The following is a 17,313-nucleotide window of genomic DNA, read 5'->3' as shown; positions in this document are numbered from 1 at the left end:
AACATATTTTTAAATTTATTAAACACTTATTGTGTGATATGACCATATATAGCAGGGGTAGTCAAACTGCGGCCCTCCAGATGTCCATGGACTACTATTCCCAGAAGCCCCTGCCAGCATTCGCTGGCAGGGGCTTCTGGGAATTGTGGTCCATGGACATCTGGAGGGCCGCAGTTTGACTACCCCTGCTATATAGTCATGTCAACCTCACACCCCCCATGGCCAATGATGGGCCTGGAGGGAGTGAGAAGGGGAGGAGCCCCAGGTGGGCATGTTCACATCTCTGTTTCCCAACCATATTCTGCACCATCGTGCCACTTCTGGGGTTTCTCAAAGCCTGCAGAACCTTCCAGGGGTTTTCTCAATGATAAAAATGTAGAGAAAGACTATTCTAGGCAAGATCCTTAGTCATCCGAGGCTGCATTTTTTCCACGTTGGAAACAAAAAGAAAAGAAGGCCTAGGAAACCTGCTAACTCCCATAGATGCTGGCAGGTTTGCCTAGTTCCTTCCAGGTAGCTGGGCCACACAAAAGCAAAACGGTAGTCAAGGTCACGAAAGCCTCACCGCTTTCTGGTTTATGTAGTCCTCAGGGAAGACAGCGTCCAAGACACCAGATGCATCTACAACTCCATCCTCCAGGGCAGAAGGCTTCTCAATAATGCTCCAGGTGCTGCTTAGGATGGAACAGAGGGAATGGGAGGACGAACACATCTAAGGAAGAATAAATAAAAAGATGCCTCAATATATTCTTTTTAATTTACCTGGAAGCCACACCATCTGTAGACATAAATGTGCCTCCATCATGGATAATCCTCCTAAGAAGATCCCACCTAGATCAGACCAATGATCTAAATCAACTAGTCTAGCATCCTGTCTCACACAGTGGCCAACCAGTTCCTCCAGGGATACAAAAAACAGAGTATAGAGACCTGATGTTGCCTCCTGGCAGTAGTAGTCAGAGGTTTACCACCTCTGAATATGGAGCCTCCCTTCATTAGCATGGCTAGTAGCCGCTGATAGACCTATCCTCCATGAATCTGTCTAATCCCCCTTTAAAGCTGCCTATGGCTATGACCATCACGTCATCCTCTGACAGTGAGTACCATATTTTAACTCCTCATTGTGAAAAGAAGTATGCCCTTTTGTCTGTCCTAATCTACTGCCCATCAATTTCACTGGATGCCCTAGAATTTTGGGAGCAGGAGAGAAAGTTGCCTTGTCAGCCACCTCCACCCCATGCATAATTTTATAAACCTCTATTATATTTTGTCCTTGGTCACTCTTTTTGAAACTGGAAAGTCCCAGATTCTTCAGCCTTTCCCCACAGAGAAGGTGCTCCAACCCTCTAATCATCCTGGCTGACCTCTTCCGTACCCCTCCCAGCTCTGCCATGTCCTTTTCGAGATACAGTGACACAGTTCCCAATGAGGCTGCAACTTACAAGGGGCATTATAATATTGGCGCATTATAATACTGGCTGTTTTATTTTTCTACCCCTTTCCTAATAATCCCCATCACAATGTTTGCCTTTTTCACCGCTGCAGCACACTGGATTGACAATTTCATAGCTATCTGTTATGACCCCGAGATCTTTTTCCCTCCCAGTCTCAGGTAAATTCAGATTCCATTAGCCTATACCTGAAGCTGGGTTTTTTTCTTTTCCTCCTCACCGATTCCCGTAAGTTATTGTCTGTCTCCAGCTATGCTTGCTCCACTATGGTAATGCGGCAACCTGTTGACACTGATCCCAATTTCAATCCGCCAAGCCCCAATCTGCCTTCCTTCCCCTCCTTCCCTTGTTAAACTCACCTTCTTGGCCAAGGCCCTGGTGCAGCGGCATCGCTGCAGCTGAGCCTCGAGTGTGTTGATCTGGCCTTCCGCCTGGGTCAGTTTGCTCAGCAAATCGTCCCTCTCCACTTCCAGGGCCCGAACACGTTTGCGGTACTGGTCCTTCTCAACAAGGCTTTGGGAGTACTGCACCTGAATGCCATCTCGGCTCCGGATTGCCTACAGGAAACACCATGCTAAAGCTAAGGTAGTAGTGGGGAGAGAAGATCCGTTTTATATCCCAATACCTCTAGCTGGGGCTCCAATTCCAGCAGAAGGAATGGATTCCTGAAGGCAGCAACTTACCTGGTCTCTTTCCTTCTCAATCTCCTCCAACTGAGACAGCACAGTATTCATTCTGTGCTTGTACAGATCACAGTTTTTCTGCAGAGTCTGGTACTTCAGCTGGAGAATCTCCACCTCCTGCAGGTACTGAGAACAGAGAAATGCAGAGGCTTGCATTTTCTAGAGATATATTTAGATATGTTTAGGACTTAAATGAATTCAACACTCAACTCTACAACTTAGTTTTGATGCCAGAGCCAGACCTCATCTCCACCCCACCCGGCATTTCCATGCTGCCACTAATTGCCTGTGACTGACTGACTTTCCTAAGATAGTTGCTTTACTCATTAAAATGGGGGAGGGGTGTCAGATTGTTAGCCACTTTGCTGTGAAAAGATGAGGTGTAAATGTTCTAAATGAAGGAACTACAGACACAGAAGGGAGCTGGCAGCTCCTTTGATGCTGTGCCACAAGGACCGCTTGCAGGGTGGAAGGCATCTTACCTTATCTCTCAACTCCTCTGCCCACTGCAGCTCATTCTGCGTGCAGTCTAGTTTCTGGCAAAGTTCCTGGCGGTCAGCTTGCGCTTCCTTCCAGTCGTGCTCCAGAATATCTAGAAGGATCCGCTCAGAACTCGGCACCTGGCCTTCACCTGCCATCTGAAAAACAAGACTGTGCAGATGACTGAGCAAGGAGGAGCAGAGTGCCTGGATCTAAGGGACCGTGTGGTCACCGCACAGCAAATTGACTTTCAGGGTGACTGTTACCAGCATTTCCAGCAGGGTCACTGAATTAAAACCATTACCTGTAAGCTCTTCTCCTACACAGCTCTTCACAATAAAGGCGTATCCAAGAAAGTAAAGGCATATTTGCACCAGCTTTTCTACTGCTCTAGATGTCACAGTGTCTCCCCAAAAAATCCTAGAAACTGTAGCTTGGTGAAAGTACTGGATATTCACTACAAGCCCTACAATTCCCAGGAGAGAAGGAACAATGTGTTCAAACACAGCTGGTCTTCCATACTGATATGTCCTAGTCCAGGGGTTCCCAACATTTTTGAGCCTGTGGGCACCTGTAGGAATCTGACTCAGAGTAGCAGATGCAACCACAAAATGGCTGCCACAGAGGTGGAGCTAAGCACAAAATGTCAGGGACTGAGGTCATGTAAAACTCTGCTTAACAGGACACATTTTTAAATGACCCTACTATTTTAAAATATTGTCTTGCTTCCACATAGCTTATCTCCAGTCACCCAGCGAAGGTCCTTGTGCAGGTGCTGCCAAATGACTAATCACAGGTAAGGAAACATATTTTCCAGAGCTGGCAAAAATGCTCCAAAATGAGAGCACTGAACAATGAAAAGCATGAAGACACACGTTATTTGATATTAATAATGCCACGGAGTCAAAATGTCATACCTAAGCAATGCTCTGCTGTTCATTAGGAACACAGAGCAACAGGCTTCCTTTCTCGGGACATAAAAACCCTGTTCGTTAGGAAGATGAAGCAACAGGTTTCCTCTTTCAAGCCCCAAACCCTCACATTCTCATGTCCGTGAGGATCAGCTTTTCAACCACTCCAAGTTGAAATTATGCGTGTTAACAGCAATGGCAACCTTTTGCATATGAACAACTTATGCAGCTGATCATATCCAGATTTGTCTTCGTTAATCTGTTTTCTTTAGAATCATAGAGTTGGAAGGGACCATACAGGCCATCTAGTCCAACCCCCTGCTCAACGCAGGATTAGCCCTAAGCATCCTAAAGCATCCAAGCATTAAAAAGTCTGCTTTTCAGATTACCAGGAAAAGGACAGGTAGTAGGACCAAGGGGAAGGAAGAGGGGGCTGAACAGAACGGAGAGCAAGAAGGGGGCCAAGGAAAGAACTGGGGGAGGGGAGATGATGACATTGCCTAATCCTAAGGAGTTAAGGACATTAGAGCACCTATGATTCTAGAGAAGCAAACCATATGCAGGCACATTGTTCCCCCCTCCCAGTTAATTTATGTTTTGCCACTTAATCCTTATTGTGGGTGGGAACTCCAAACAGAGAACATCTTTAAGCAGGGTTTCTCCAGGCTTTGACACACTGCAAGTTATTAAGATAAAGCTGTATAAATAGCAGTAAAGACAACCAAGGATATCACAGGCTCCGTCAGATAGGACGCCTTTTGACAGAAGGGAAAGAAACACTAAATGACACGTCCCTGTATGGGCCACGGGTAAGGGGGAGGAGGAGAGCACCCAGAGCCCCTATCGCCAGCCGCCAGCTGACTGCTCCCAGACAACCGCTGAGAGACAAGGCTGTTCAAAGCAACCACTGATATTCCAGCGCTGCCTGAACACTAAGGGACAGATTTTATTTTTAGTGCTTTGGTGACGCCAGCCCTGACCCAGGACCAGCAGCACTATCTCCAGTCCTCCCGAAGAGCACGCAGGGGATTTTGTTTCAGTCTTGTTGCAAGAGGTTAACCTGTTCAGCACATTTCCTCTTTTCACATAAATCTTGGGGAAGGGAGCATTCCAGACAGGCGGAGGTGAGACAGGCAGCCTTGGAGAAGCACAACTGGGAGGAGGGGGAAAATAAATTAAAGGCAAACCTTCACGAAGTGACATGGCTGTGAAAAAGAGGGAACGTCTTTCGTTTAAGAGATACCCATAAACTTCCACACGCTGGCTAGGCCATGGGGGACATGGGTGCTATCTGGCGAGGGGGGGGGGGGACAGGACGGGGACAGAGAAGCAAGGTGGTAAGAGTCAGCATAGTGTGATATTTAAGAGTAGCGGACTATTTATTATTATTATTATTATTATTGTTATTGTTATTGTTATTGTTATTGTTATTGTTATTGTTATTGTTATTGTTATTGTTATTGTTATTGTTATTGTTATTGTTATTGTTATTGTTATTGTTATTGTTATTGTTATTATTAATTTGATTTCTAGCCTGTCACTCCCAAAATGGCTCATGGCAGGTTACAACATACCTAAAAACCCCAATAAAAACACCCCTAAAACAGAAACTACTCAGTAAACAACAAAATCAATACACAAATGTTCAGAAGCGGTGGAAATTACATATACCTAGGCCTAGCCCACTATCAGCCATAGGGGCAGAAAAAAGGGATTGCTGACCATAACCCACCATAAGTGTGACCCAAGGGGGGTCCCCAGGGGGTTGATTCCTGACTCCTCCTCCACATGCATCCAGCTGGGTGACCTTGGGCAGTCAGAGCTCTCTCAGACTCACCTACCTATTGTCTACTGTGGAGAGAGGGAGGGGAGGCAATGGTAAGTCACTTTGAGACTCCTTGCTTTAGGGCTAATCCTGCGTTGAGCAGGGGGTTGGACTAGATGGCCAGTATGGCCCCTTCCAACTCTATGATTCTATGATTCCTTCACTTCACTTTGAGACTCCATCTTCCCTGCTTCTTTTCCCCTTATGTTGCATTCCAATTCATTCAGTGGACTAGTAAAATGTGGGGTGCAAAAACCCCCCAGTTTTTCTGCTTCTTCTTGCAGTTACCAAGTGGGGCTTAAACCAGGATCCCATGATCTCCAGTTGGCATCCAGCCGAGTGAGACAGAGACAACGAAGTCCTCACCAAGCACAGAAGGGAACAGGAATAAAGGTGTGTCATGTCAATTTGTGGCTTTTGCCAGGTATGGTGACCCAAACAACAGTTCAGAACAGGCTTGGCACAGTGCTCTGAGAGTCAGTCTAGGACCTGGGAGAACCAGGTTCAGCTCCTCCTCTGCTATGGAAACTTACTGGGTGACCTTGGGTCAGTAACACACAGTCACAGCCTAACTTCCCTCCCAGGGGTCATTTGGTGAAGGCAGGGTGCAAAAGGGAGAACAATGAGATAAGTAACCACAGCTGTATGAGGAGGAGCGTTCCTTGAGGCAATGGAATCCCCCCCTAGGAATGAAGAAGTTGAAAGACCAGATGGCCCAGGCTACCCTGCTCTCACCTGATCAAGGAAGCTAAGCCTCGTAAGTCCTGGAAGGTATTTGGATGGGAGACCATCAAGGTTTTTAAACATCAGTTTGTAAGCCACTTGGGGTTACGCAGGGAGAAAAGCAACCTAAAAATAGTTATTTTAAGGAAACTACCTCAGAGCCTGCTCATAAGCAAGGAAACAGAAATGGGAAGGAAGCACAGGACCAGGAGCCCTCCTGTTCTTCCTGGTTGAAGGTGGGGCACATCGACACAGAGCCACTAGCCCCTTCCCTCCAGGTGATGACAGAGGGGCCTCTACCTTGCCCCAGCCTGCCCCTTTCTTACCACCTAGAGAAGGTGAAGTTTCAGTGAAGCAACGTTAACTGCAGTTTGCCAGATCCAGATGGCTAGCCCTGTGAGTCTGTCTGTAGCAGTAGTAAAGAGGAAGACTCCAGTAGCACCTGAAAGACTAACAAAATCTCTGAGCAGTGACTCACGAAAGCCCTGTCCCAAGTTGTGTTAATCTTTAAGGTGCTCCTGGATGCTTGGCTTTTTTCTACTGCTGCAGTTTGATATAATGTTGTCCTGGGCTTTCATTAAACCCAAGCAGCTTTCATTACTTATTTACGTGTTTTTTGTTATTTCAGTTTTCCTGTTCCTAGATGCTAATCAATACTTTTGTTCCCATCTGTTCCATTCACGTTGCATAAAATCAGCACCTTTACTTTGCCTGCAGTTCAGACACCAGTCGCTCCTCTGCCTCTTTGTTCCCTGTAATTCAGAGGCCCCGTCCTCCTTACCATGCCTTCAAGGCTAATGGCACATTCATGATTATTTCTCTGAACTATATATACACATCACAGGTACCTAAGAGCCCAATGAATGTTGGGTGTTCTTTGTTCAAATGAAAAACTCTCAGTGAACCGCTAATTAAGAAAAGTACGGGAACCATGAAGCAGCATCCCCGCTTGTGAGATAACTTTCTCAGTCAGGCTTTTTCAGCCAGGGTTTTGTGAAACCTTGGAGTTTCTTGATGGCCCTGGTAGGTTTTTGTTGAATAGGTAGGGGTTAATTTTTTAATATATGTTAAACATTTGTTAAATATTTATCAGGTGATCCATCATGTCAACCCATCCACCCCCTCCCTCCCAAAATGGCCAATGAGGGGCCTGGAAGGGGTGGGAAAAGGAGGGTGGCTGTGTACCCAGCTATGCTTGGTGTAATGGTTAGGATGCTTGAGAGCCAGCTTGGTGTGGTTGTTAGGAGCGCAGACGTCTAATCTGGCAAGCTGGGTTTGATTCCCCGCTCCTCCACCACATGCAGCCAGCTGGGTGACCTGGGGCTTGCCACAGCACTGATAAAACTGTTCTGACTGAGGAGTGATATCAGGGCTCTCTCAGCCTCACCCACCTCACAGGGTGTCTGTTGTGGGGAGAGGAAAGGGAAGACAAATGTGAGCCACTTTGAGACTCCTTTGGGTAGAGAAAAGCGGCATATGAGAACCAACTCTTCTACTTCCTTAATCATACTCTGCACAATCGTGCCATTTCTGGTCTTTCTTGAAGCCTGAAGAATGTTTCAGGGGTTTCTCAATAGTAAAAAAGTTGAGAAAGTCTGCGCTAGGTATTGGGATAAATGCAGCAATAACACAAAGCAAGCTGTTTGTTCAGACACAAACTTTACATACTTAAAAAAATATTCAACCTCCAAATATTCTCATTTCTGTTTGTACAGCCCCTGGCACTCATTGGCTGAACTGGTGACTATGACTTTAACATAGACTCTGAATATTCCTGCCTTCCCTTTTGGCCAGCTTTTTCTTTCAGTGGAGGAGGAGGAAAGGGGCACACAGTTCCCTAACAGAGCACATGTACTGCCCACCTGAGGGCCTAAGTTCAACCCACCAGCCTTACCAACCAGCCTTTCCTACTCAGCAGTCTCAGGTAGCTGGCCTACTAAAGACCTCAGGAAAAACTGCTGTCTCTGCCAGAGAAGGGAGATAAGCCAGTAATCCTTTTAGCTTGGTAATGACTCATTGTAAGGCAAGTAATTTCTCTCATTTTCCTTTCTGGGAACTATCAGGATTATTCCTTTTCCGCTGCTGCCCTAGCTAATACCTGCACCATGTTCTGAAGCTCCTGCAGCGAGGCTATGAGCCTTTGGTTCTCTGCTCGCATCTCCGATATGGTGTCTGCAACGCCTTGTCCTTCCGCCTCTCGCTGGGGAGCCTCGGATGCCTGCTTCTTGAGCACAGAGCACTCTTCCTCCAGGCTGCTCACCTTGCATTTCAGCTGATCCACCTGGAACGAGGGTAACAAAAGTTAACAGGTGTCTTCGACAGAATGAATCTTAATGGAGGGGGAAGCGGCAAATGAGATTTGCATAAGTTTCGATCTGAACTAGGATAATTGAGCCATTTTGTGCCGAACACCAGGACATCAGAGTTATGTACAGAGCGTGTTTCTCCCACAGCCCACCCGGCATATCTAGGACTAAGGGGCAGGGCTTGGAGATTAAAAAGCAGGCACAAGCTTTGTTTGTTTTTTTCCAAACCAACCTCTCTTGAAAGGAGATTACTTAATGCCTTTAACTAGGATTGCCACTCATAGGACTGCTAGCTCTGGGTTGGGGAATACCCTGGAAATTTTGTGGGTGGAGCATGGAGAGGGCAGGATTTAGGGAGGGGGCGGGGCATTAATGGGGTACAACACCAAAGAATCCACCTTCCAAAGCAGCCATTTTCTCCAGGGAAACTGTCCTGTCACCTGGAGACCAGTTGTAATTCCAGGAGTTCTCCAGCCACCATCTGGAGAATAGAGACCCTAGTGGCCAGCTCTGGATTGGGAACTCCTGGAATTTTGGGGTTAGACCCCAAGAAAGGGAGGGCCTCTGCAGGATATATTGCCACACAGGACATCCTGCATAATAGCCATTTTCTCCAAAAGAACTGATCCTATGGTCTGGAGATCTGTCGTAAACCTGGGAGGCCACCAGGCTCCACCTGGAGGCTGGCAACCCAATAGGTTTTAACTACCCTGATGTGTTAATTTGCTTCACTTATATCCCACTCTTCTCCCAAAAGGGTACCCAAAGTTGCCGAAAACATCCTTCACGCCTTCGTTTATTATCACAACCACCATTTTGTATGCTTTGCTGAGAGCAAGGGACTGTCCCGAGGCCCACACGGAACAGAATTTCTGTGACCCGTGAATGGTCTTCTCAAGAGCTGGAAGCTGTTCTTTCATAAACACTCTGCTTCAGACAAAAAGCTCTGATAGTGTCAGAGACAGGGATATGGAGACAGGCCCTGTTTGTTTCCCAGGAATGAAAAATAAGACCTGTATTGCATAGCAACCGCAAGAAGTCGGTGACTAAACTCCAGAAACCAGAAATTCAACAGTATTAGAGTAAGTTCTATATTTGTAAACAGAATTACAAGGAAATTTGCTTAAAGCGAAGCCACTCTCATACAGAGGAAATGGAGCAGGGGTGTGAATTCTGATAAACCAGGCTTTCTCAATCAGGGTTTCATGAAACTCTGGGGTTTCTTGTCGACCCTGGAAGGGTTAGAATCATAGAATCATAGAGTTGGAAGGGGCCATACAGGCCATCTAGTCCAACCCCCTGCTCAACGCAGGATCAGCCCTAAGCATCCTAAGCATCCTAAAGGTTTTCCAAATGAGTGGGAGTTAATTCATTTATATATTTTTGTAATTTGTTAAACATTTATCGGGTGATATGACCATATACAGCCATGTCGACCTGCCCTCCCATCCCAAAATGGCCAATGATGGGCCTGGAAGGAGTGAGAAGGGGAGGGGCCCCAGGTGGGCATTTATAGTTATGCCAACCATATTCTGCCTCCATCACATCACTTCTGGGGTTTCTCGAAGCCCGAAGAATGTTTCATGGGTTTAATGGGGAAAAATTGAGAAAAGCTGTGCTAAAGCATGCCAGAAAAATACCAAAAAATGACCTTATTGGTATCTTTTAGGTATTATTTAAGCTGATGATTACAGCTGGGGTGGTGGATGCTGAGAGCTGTTAGCTCATGTTGCCCCAGCTGATCCTCTCAGGTTTGGGTCCACACCTTGGCTTCTGGACAGGAACCCTAAAGCCCAAAAGAATTGACATCCCAACCACAGGAGACCGGAGCCTGTTCAGTTCATTAAAAGGAAGGTAAAGAAGCGGGCTGGCCATGCGCTGTGTAGTGGTGCCTTCCCAAAGCAAAAAAGCGGAAGTTGTTACGGAGCCCCAGATCCAACCTGCAAAGGCTGCTGCCGCCATCCATCATTTTTACAGCATCATCAATATGCATAGAGTTACGGAGCCAAAGAGCAGGCAGTCGCTTACACCACCGTGAGTGCGATATACAGTGAGTCAAGGGGAAAGAGATAATAAAAAGGGGACAGAGAGAGACACACACAAGGGACATCATATTATAGCACTAAATGCAGTTTCAGATATGCTTAGACACAGGCCTGAAGATGGGGGAAGACGACGGAAACCTTGAGGAGGGATTTGGAGAGGGAAGGCTGCAAAGCGTATTTGGGACAAGAAGAAATGGTACTGTTGGAGGCAAGAGCCCTTCTCACCCGTTACTGTTAGGGAATGTACATCCTGCCTGTATGGGCATACTTTTGATTTAAGGAAGAGCCAGCACACATTCATTTTACAAGTGAAACCAGGAACCAGTAGCTGGATAAATGTGGGGTTGGCATCACACGTCCAACTGGACATGCATTGGCTGTAACATGAGAATCCCTCAATGCACATACAAGGAACAATCTAGTATACACTTGTGTGGGTGTTGATAGTAACTTGGGAACAGGGCTAAGGTATAAAAGGAATGTAAATGTGTCCCCTAATAGAATTTTCTCCAGGAGAAATATTCTGAGAAAGTTTTGCAATTTTCTCCAGGAGAAATATTCTGAGAAAGTTTCGCTGCACACTCGTGTACTGATTTGGAGCATATAAACAGGATGCTCTAGTCCCTCTAGCTTCAACATCAAACATCTCATGGGCAGAGAGCATGGAAGAGCTGCATTTCCGATGCTGCAGTACCCAACCCATGGCCTTCAGTTTGCAAGACCTGAGCAGGGCTGCTAATGAGCAGATGTTTTGGAGGTCATTAATTCCTAGTCACAACCTAATTTGAAATTGTCTTGGCGGCACACAGCACACATGCAATAGCTCAATTTGGGCACTCCAGCCATGTGTAACAGAAACACAAGCTGCTCATGATCCTCACAATTTAGGTGGCTACCATGTCATGTGCATAGGGCAACATACATTTCTCCAGGCTCTGGAACATCAAATTTGATGCAGGTAAGGAGACAACACAAAGAAAGATCCCTCACATCAGCTTCATTCTTCCGTCCCTCATTGTAGCCCCTGCTCTACTTTCTCCTCCATCTTGCTTCCTCTTTTCCACTGTGCTTTCTCCTCCAGGATAGTGAAATCTAGTCTTCCGAGAAACAGAAAACAGTCTCCCTAACAGGACACACTTCTAACTTCAACAGTAAAACATCTATTAAGCCGCAACATGGCATTCAGGAGCACTGGAGCTTTGCATGCCTTACCCCTTTCATGCAATATGGCAACCACACACTTTCAGGAGGATCATGGGTAACATACGCTCCCATTATACATCAAATGTCTCAAAAGAGCTGTTGTTGTTGAAGGCAACAGGAAACACAGGAAACCTGCCCATCCAGTTCCTGCACATTTTAAGACAACACACATATCTGTATAACCTGTTTTTAGTGAGGTGGACACAATTTTTTTAAACACAGCCCTGCAAAATATGCCTTGGCTCACTCACTGGAGTCATCTGGATCTTATATGCTCTGAAGGCATCTTAGTGGGTTACACATAGTTCCCTCCCATTCCTTTTTTTTGTCACACTAGGTAGGATCAGGCAGGATTATAGGTATGGTTAAACCGCCTGAGAAGGACGCTGGGAATAAGTCTGTGCACCAAAGTGCTGAAGCTGACAATCTGGACCCCTTCCCAGCTATGTGGGAGCCGGTGGGGGAAGGAAGATCATTTCAGGTGTGAAATGAAGGAAGAGAAACTGCAAAGAAGGTTAGAGATGCCTCATGCCAGAACTTAGCCAGGCTATGTCACCCAACTGAATGGCTGGACAAGCTCGGGGAGGGCATCTGACCCTTTGCTAGAGAACACTGTAGCACAGGGGTAGTCAAACTGCGGCCCTCCAGATGTCCATGGACTACAATTCCCATGAGACCCTGCCAGCATTCGCTGGCAGGGTCTCATGGGAATTGTAGTCCATGGACATCTGGAGGGCCGCAGTTTGACTACTCCTGCTGTAGCGTCTCCATACTCCAGAGCCATTTATCAGTGCCTGCGCTTCCTCCCCAAAATATGCACTGCTTAGGCTCCATCCATTCTAAGGGTTCCAGGCTGTATTCTGCCATTCCCTGAGCCATTTTCACCCCTGCTAAAGAAAACCTCTGAATACCTGCCAGTTTCTCCCCAGCCGGAACAGAAACAGACTGGCCGATGCAGTGCTGAGGATGAGGCACAAACAAGAAACTCCAAGAGAAAAACAGATGACAAGTCTTTCAACACCTTTTTTCTTATTTCTTCCCAAACGAGCTGCCAGGAGGCTGGGACTAATGAGACCTGAGCAGCTAGATCTGTGCAGACAGCGCTAAATGCGTGGCTGGATTCTGACGCAGGGAAGTCATCTTAGCTTGACTTCAACATACGTATCTCTCCACAACACCCTATTAAGCGTTAGCAGTGTCTGCATTCAACACATACCCCCAGTTGCAAGTCCCTGCTCCGGAGGACAGCAGCATTCTTCTCCTCACACAGCTGGGCGTAGCGCATGGCCAGCATGTAGTTTTCGTCCTTCAGCCTCAGGAGCTCCACGCTGTTGGAATCCCACTCCTCCTGGAACCTCTGGCAACGCTCCTGCACCTTCTGGAGCTCCTGGAGCTGCTGCTTCCGCTGGGCGACCTCTTCCTGCAGGGCCTGGATCTTCACCTGAAGCTGGTGCTCTTTGGCCAGGTGTCCTTTCCTTTGAGTCCTCGCCTTCTTCACTTCCATCATCAGGAACTGCGTCAGGCCTTCAGGCCCCTCCTCATCTGCAAGGAGGACGGAGACGGTTGGGTCTTTGGGTGCCGAGGCTACCATGAGCGCTTGCTCACGTGGCAACTCATTTAAATGCCACACAGCCTGCTTGCTGTCCCTTGCTGCGCAGTCCCCAGGAACAACAAAGGGGAGGAGGAAAAGGACTGCCATGGGAGGAGAAAATCAATGAAGAAGAAGAGTTGGTTTCTACAGCCTGCTTTTCATTACCCAAAGGAGTCTCAAATTGGTTTGCAATCGCGTTCCCTTCCTCTACCCGAAACAGACACCCTGTGAGGTAGGGTGAGGCTGAGAGAACTCTAAGAGAACTGCTCTGTGAGAACAGCTCTAACAACACTGTGACTAGCCCAAGGTCACTCAGCTGGCTGCTCGTGGGAGAGTGGGGGATCAAACCCGGCTCACTAGATTAGAAGCTGCCGTTCTTAGCCGCTACACCAGGCTGGCTCTTAGTCACACCCCGCCATTTTGCTCACAAAAATCTTCATGGAATCCACGCTAGAGTTTTCTGCTGGGCAGAGCCATTTGCACAGCTCTCTTTCTAATGACTTTCCTGCCTATACATACATACAAAGGATACTCCCAAGGATTACAGCCTTACAGTTCTTAGACTGAGCACACTCGGATATATGTGCTCAGGAGCACTTTCATTAACTTGCCAAATGGATTGTTTTGCATATATTGGCTGAACATACATGCTTTGTTTTTAGGGGATAGCAGTTTAATTAAAAGTGGTCTGGGCTCACATATACGGGTATTGGAAAAAAAGTGTAGGGACATAGTTGTGCTCTACATGGAAAGGCAGATGGGTAAGAATGGGAGGTAGTCCTGCAAGAGACAGAAAGACTGCCCCTTACACAGTATTTTGTAGACTGGCTTTGAATTGGCAAGCTGCACTGGCTGACAGGATGTGCAGAGCCAGGTTTCTTGATTCCTTTCTGGCAAAGCACCCTACCATCAAAGTGACCCAAAGGATTGGGCATACACTAGATCGCAGGTTGTCTTAGCTCTCCCCCAGTCATGAGTGGTAGGAACTTTTCTGCCTAAAAACAAAACACACCAAGATCCTCAGAAATACAGCTGAAACACAGGACTACAGATTCCACGTGAAATTCTACATCTCAGCAGAATGTCCAGGGTCACACACAAACCATCAAGGGCCCTGGATCCTAGCATCCCTCCGGCCCTTCCGCATCTAACAAGCCTGGCCTTTCTCAACTTTCTTACCATCGAGAAACCCCTGAAACATTCTTCAGGCTCTGCGAAACCCCAGAAAAGGTGTGATTGTGTAGAATATGATTGGGAAGCACAACTGTGTACATGTCCAACCAGGGACCCTCATATTTCCACCACCTCCAGGCCCATTATTGGCCATTTTGGGAGAAGGAGAGGGGGTCAACATGACCCTATATGGCCATATAACCTGATAAACGTTTAACAATTTTTTAAAAATATATTAAACATTAATTAACTCCCACCCATTCAGGAAACCCTTCCAGGGCCATCAAGAAACCCCAGGGTTTCACAAAACCCTGGTTGAGAAAGCCTGAACTAGTCGCATAAGAGGAAAGTGTCTGTGACGTCTTACCCAGGATCATAGAGCAGCGCTGAACTGGCTGCTTCCCTGTCAATTGGGTGAAATGTTCAGGATAATAGAACTCCAAGGATTCTAGGAACGCTTCGTAGCCCCGCTTCCCTCGGTTTCGAAGGATATCCATCAGGAGTCCTGCAGACAAAGATATAGCCAAAAGGCACTTTCTCCGAACTAAAAAGTGCCATATGAGCAGCAGACAGAATCCTGTAATTGAAGAGTGTTAAAATCATAGAACGGGAAGGCTCTAACAAAGCCATCTAATCCAACTCTGTCACTGCTGAGAGCTAGCATGGAAAGATTGTTCACACTGAGATTCAGATTCAAGTCCTGTTTCTGTTTCGGCTCTAAGCCCACTGAGAGACCTTTCAGAAAATGATTTTCAACTTTAGTTCCTCCTATGTAAAATGGGAATACTGGGGGCAGTGATTGTTGTGACACAAAGTCAAGAGAATGATACTAAACCTACTCTGCATATTGACAGGCTAAGTATATAATAACAATAAAGAGATAAGGCAGGCTTACAGATATTTATTTAGAGCTCACACTACCCAGAATGCAGCACTAAATAACTTTACAAGTTATAGAGTCATGGAGTTTGAAGGGACCTCCAGGGTCATCTAGTCTAATGCCCTGCAGAAAACAGGAAATTCACAACTACCTGCCCATTCACAGCGACCCCAATTCCATGCCCAGATGATGCCCCCCTCCCTCAAACCAGAATCCATGGCCAGTCTAGCCTGGAAAAAATTCCCTTTGTGATCCCAAAGTGGCAATTGGCATTTCCCCGGGCATGCAAGAAAGGGCCACAAGAGCCATGCACCGACACAGTCCCTTCTGCCCACCCACTTACAATCTGCCTAAGTCTATCCAAAAAATTCCATGTGCATATTTCTAGTGAATGTCAGTGTCACATATGGAGACCTGTGTGTTTAGAATTCCTGCTCACCATAGAAGTCCACTGGAGATCTTTGGCCAGTGACTCTCTCTCAGTCTAATCTACTTCACAGGGCTACTGTGAGGATAAAAATGGGGTAATCCCCTGAGCTTCTAGAAGGAAGAGCAAGAATTAAATAAAAACCAGGATCTTGTCTGGCTGCTGAACTGAGATGCCTGAACCTTTAACCATAGAAGTCCCCACTGCACTTTCACAATATTTGAGCCATGTATACGTTATGTCATTGTTTTACCTAATGTGAAGCCCTGCATATACTCAGAACAAGGAAAAACAAGTCCGGAACACCTTTCAAGCCACAAGATGCATAATTCCTTGTAAAAGCAACCCAAGACACATTCCCTGCATGCCTCAATGCTTAATGGAAGTTCTATGTTTTGAAGCATTATACCTCCAGTTGTCAGGTATCAGAGTCAAGAGGGATTAATTTGACAGAAAGCTTTCCAAGACAAAATGGTTGGCTGCTGCTGGAGATTGAATGATGGACCTTCGATCCAGCAAGGCAATTCTTAATTATCTCCTAGTGGTCTCAGTTTCAAGAGAGGCATGAATGCCTCAGGAATAGGTAACCTGTCTATTGTCAATCTGGGGACAAGAGAATTTCAACTGCTTAAATGCACGCTAAAAGCTGCTTCAGACTTCACAAGGCAGCCTAAATCTGAGGAAAATTCTATGAGCATTTATAGCAAAAAGAGCAAAGTGCACACACCACACACACATCTCTAAATGCTCAACATGTGCTAGGGAACCATTACCAGACAAAACATGGAGCATATCCCCCATGTCTCTCATAATGTAACTAAAAGGTAAAGGTATCCCCTGTGCAAGCACTGAGTCATGTCTAACCCTTGGGGTGACGCCCTCTAGCATTTTCATGGCAGACTCAATACGGGGTGGTTTGCCAGTGCCTTCCCCAGTCATTACCGTTTACCCCCCAGCAAGCTGGGTACTCATTTTACTGACCTCAGAAGGATAGAAGGCTGAGTCAACCTTGAGCTGGCTGCTGGGATCGAACTCGCAGCCTCATGGGCAGAGCTTTCAGACTGCATGTCTGCTGCCTTACCACTCTGCGCCACAAGAGGCTCTTGTAACTAACTCACACTTTATTGAAAGGTTGACAAAACAAAAAAAGGCACCTTTCCCTCATATGCTCTGTGAGAAAAGCACTTTACTCACCTGTACGGTTGCTCTTGCATGGAAACCGGTAGGCGCTCAGCACCTCCTCTTCATCCTGCTCATCTATCACACGACACTGGCGCAGGTATGGCGTAAGCTTGGCCGGGTTCAGAGACCGGGTGAGCTGATGACGCACACTTTCAATCTTCTCCCACAAGGAACTTTCTTCCTCTTCCACTTCTGAGAGGCTTGAGGTTGGGTTGACCATGTCCACAGGCCCTAGGAGGCACAATCAAGGTAATTTTCCTTTAATCTCTGTATTTAACTCTCAGGATGGCTACTCCCCCTCCATTTCAATGTCTGCTCAGGGCCAAAGACATCTTCACGGAATACACAGAATCTCATGAAGCAACCTGACACTAATTCTTTAGGCCATTAATTCATGGAAGTCAGGGCATTTCGGTACAAATAGGGTTAAGCG

The 17,313-nt window shown here is 46.6% G+C and overlaps 1 protein-coding gene across 8 annotated transcripts in view; it reads right to left on the bottom strand.

Annotated features, from left to right (window-relative positions):
* CARD10 (caspase recruitment domain family member 10) overlaps nt 1-17,313 on the bottom strand; it is a 55,654-nt gene that overhangs the window by 21,612 nt on the left and 16,729 nt on the right. For 7 of the 8 annotated variants that reach the window (XM_077339566.1, XM_077339570.1, XM_077339571.1 and 4 more), the window contains 8 exons: nt 16,893-17,111; nt 14,759-14,968; nt 12,844-13,169; nt 8,172-8,354; nt 2,617-2,772; nt 2,135-2,260; nt 1,811-2,008; nt 566-712 (listed from right to left, as the gene is read on the bottom strand). In XM_077339566.1, coding sequence (XP_077195681.1) covers nt 566-712; nt 1,811-2,008; nt 2,135-2,260; nt 2,617-2,772; nt 8,172-8,354; nt 12,844-13,169; nt 14,759-14,968; nt 16,893-17,111 — 1,565 coding nt within the window. The remainder of the gene's footprint in view (nt 1-565; nt 713-1,810; nt 2,009-2,134; nt 2,261-2,616; nt 2,773-8,171; nt 8,355-12,843; nt 13,170-14,758; nt 14,969-16,892; nt 17,112-17,313) is intronic. The other variant, XM_077339573.1, reaches the window with a different exon arrangement.

This window comes from Paroedura picta, chromosome 5, assembly GCF_049243985.1.
Source record: "Paroedura picta isolate Pp20150507F chromosome 5, Ppicta_v3.0, whole genome shotgun sequence".
Taxonomy (NCBI): Eukaryota; Metazoa; Chordata; class Lepidosauria; order Squamata; family Gekkonidae; genus Paroedura; species Paroedura picta.
The sequence above is the reverse complement of the archived record's forward strand: the minus strand, read 5'-3'. Positions and strand labels throughout refer to the sequence as shown.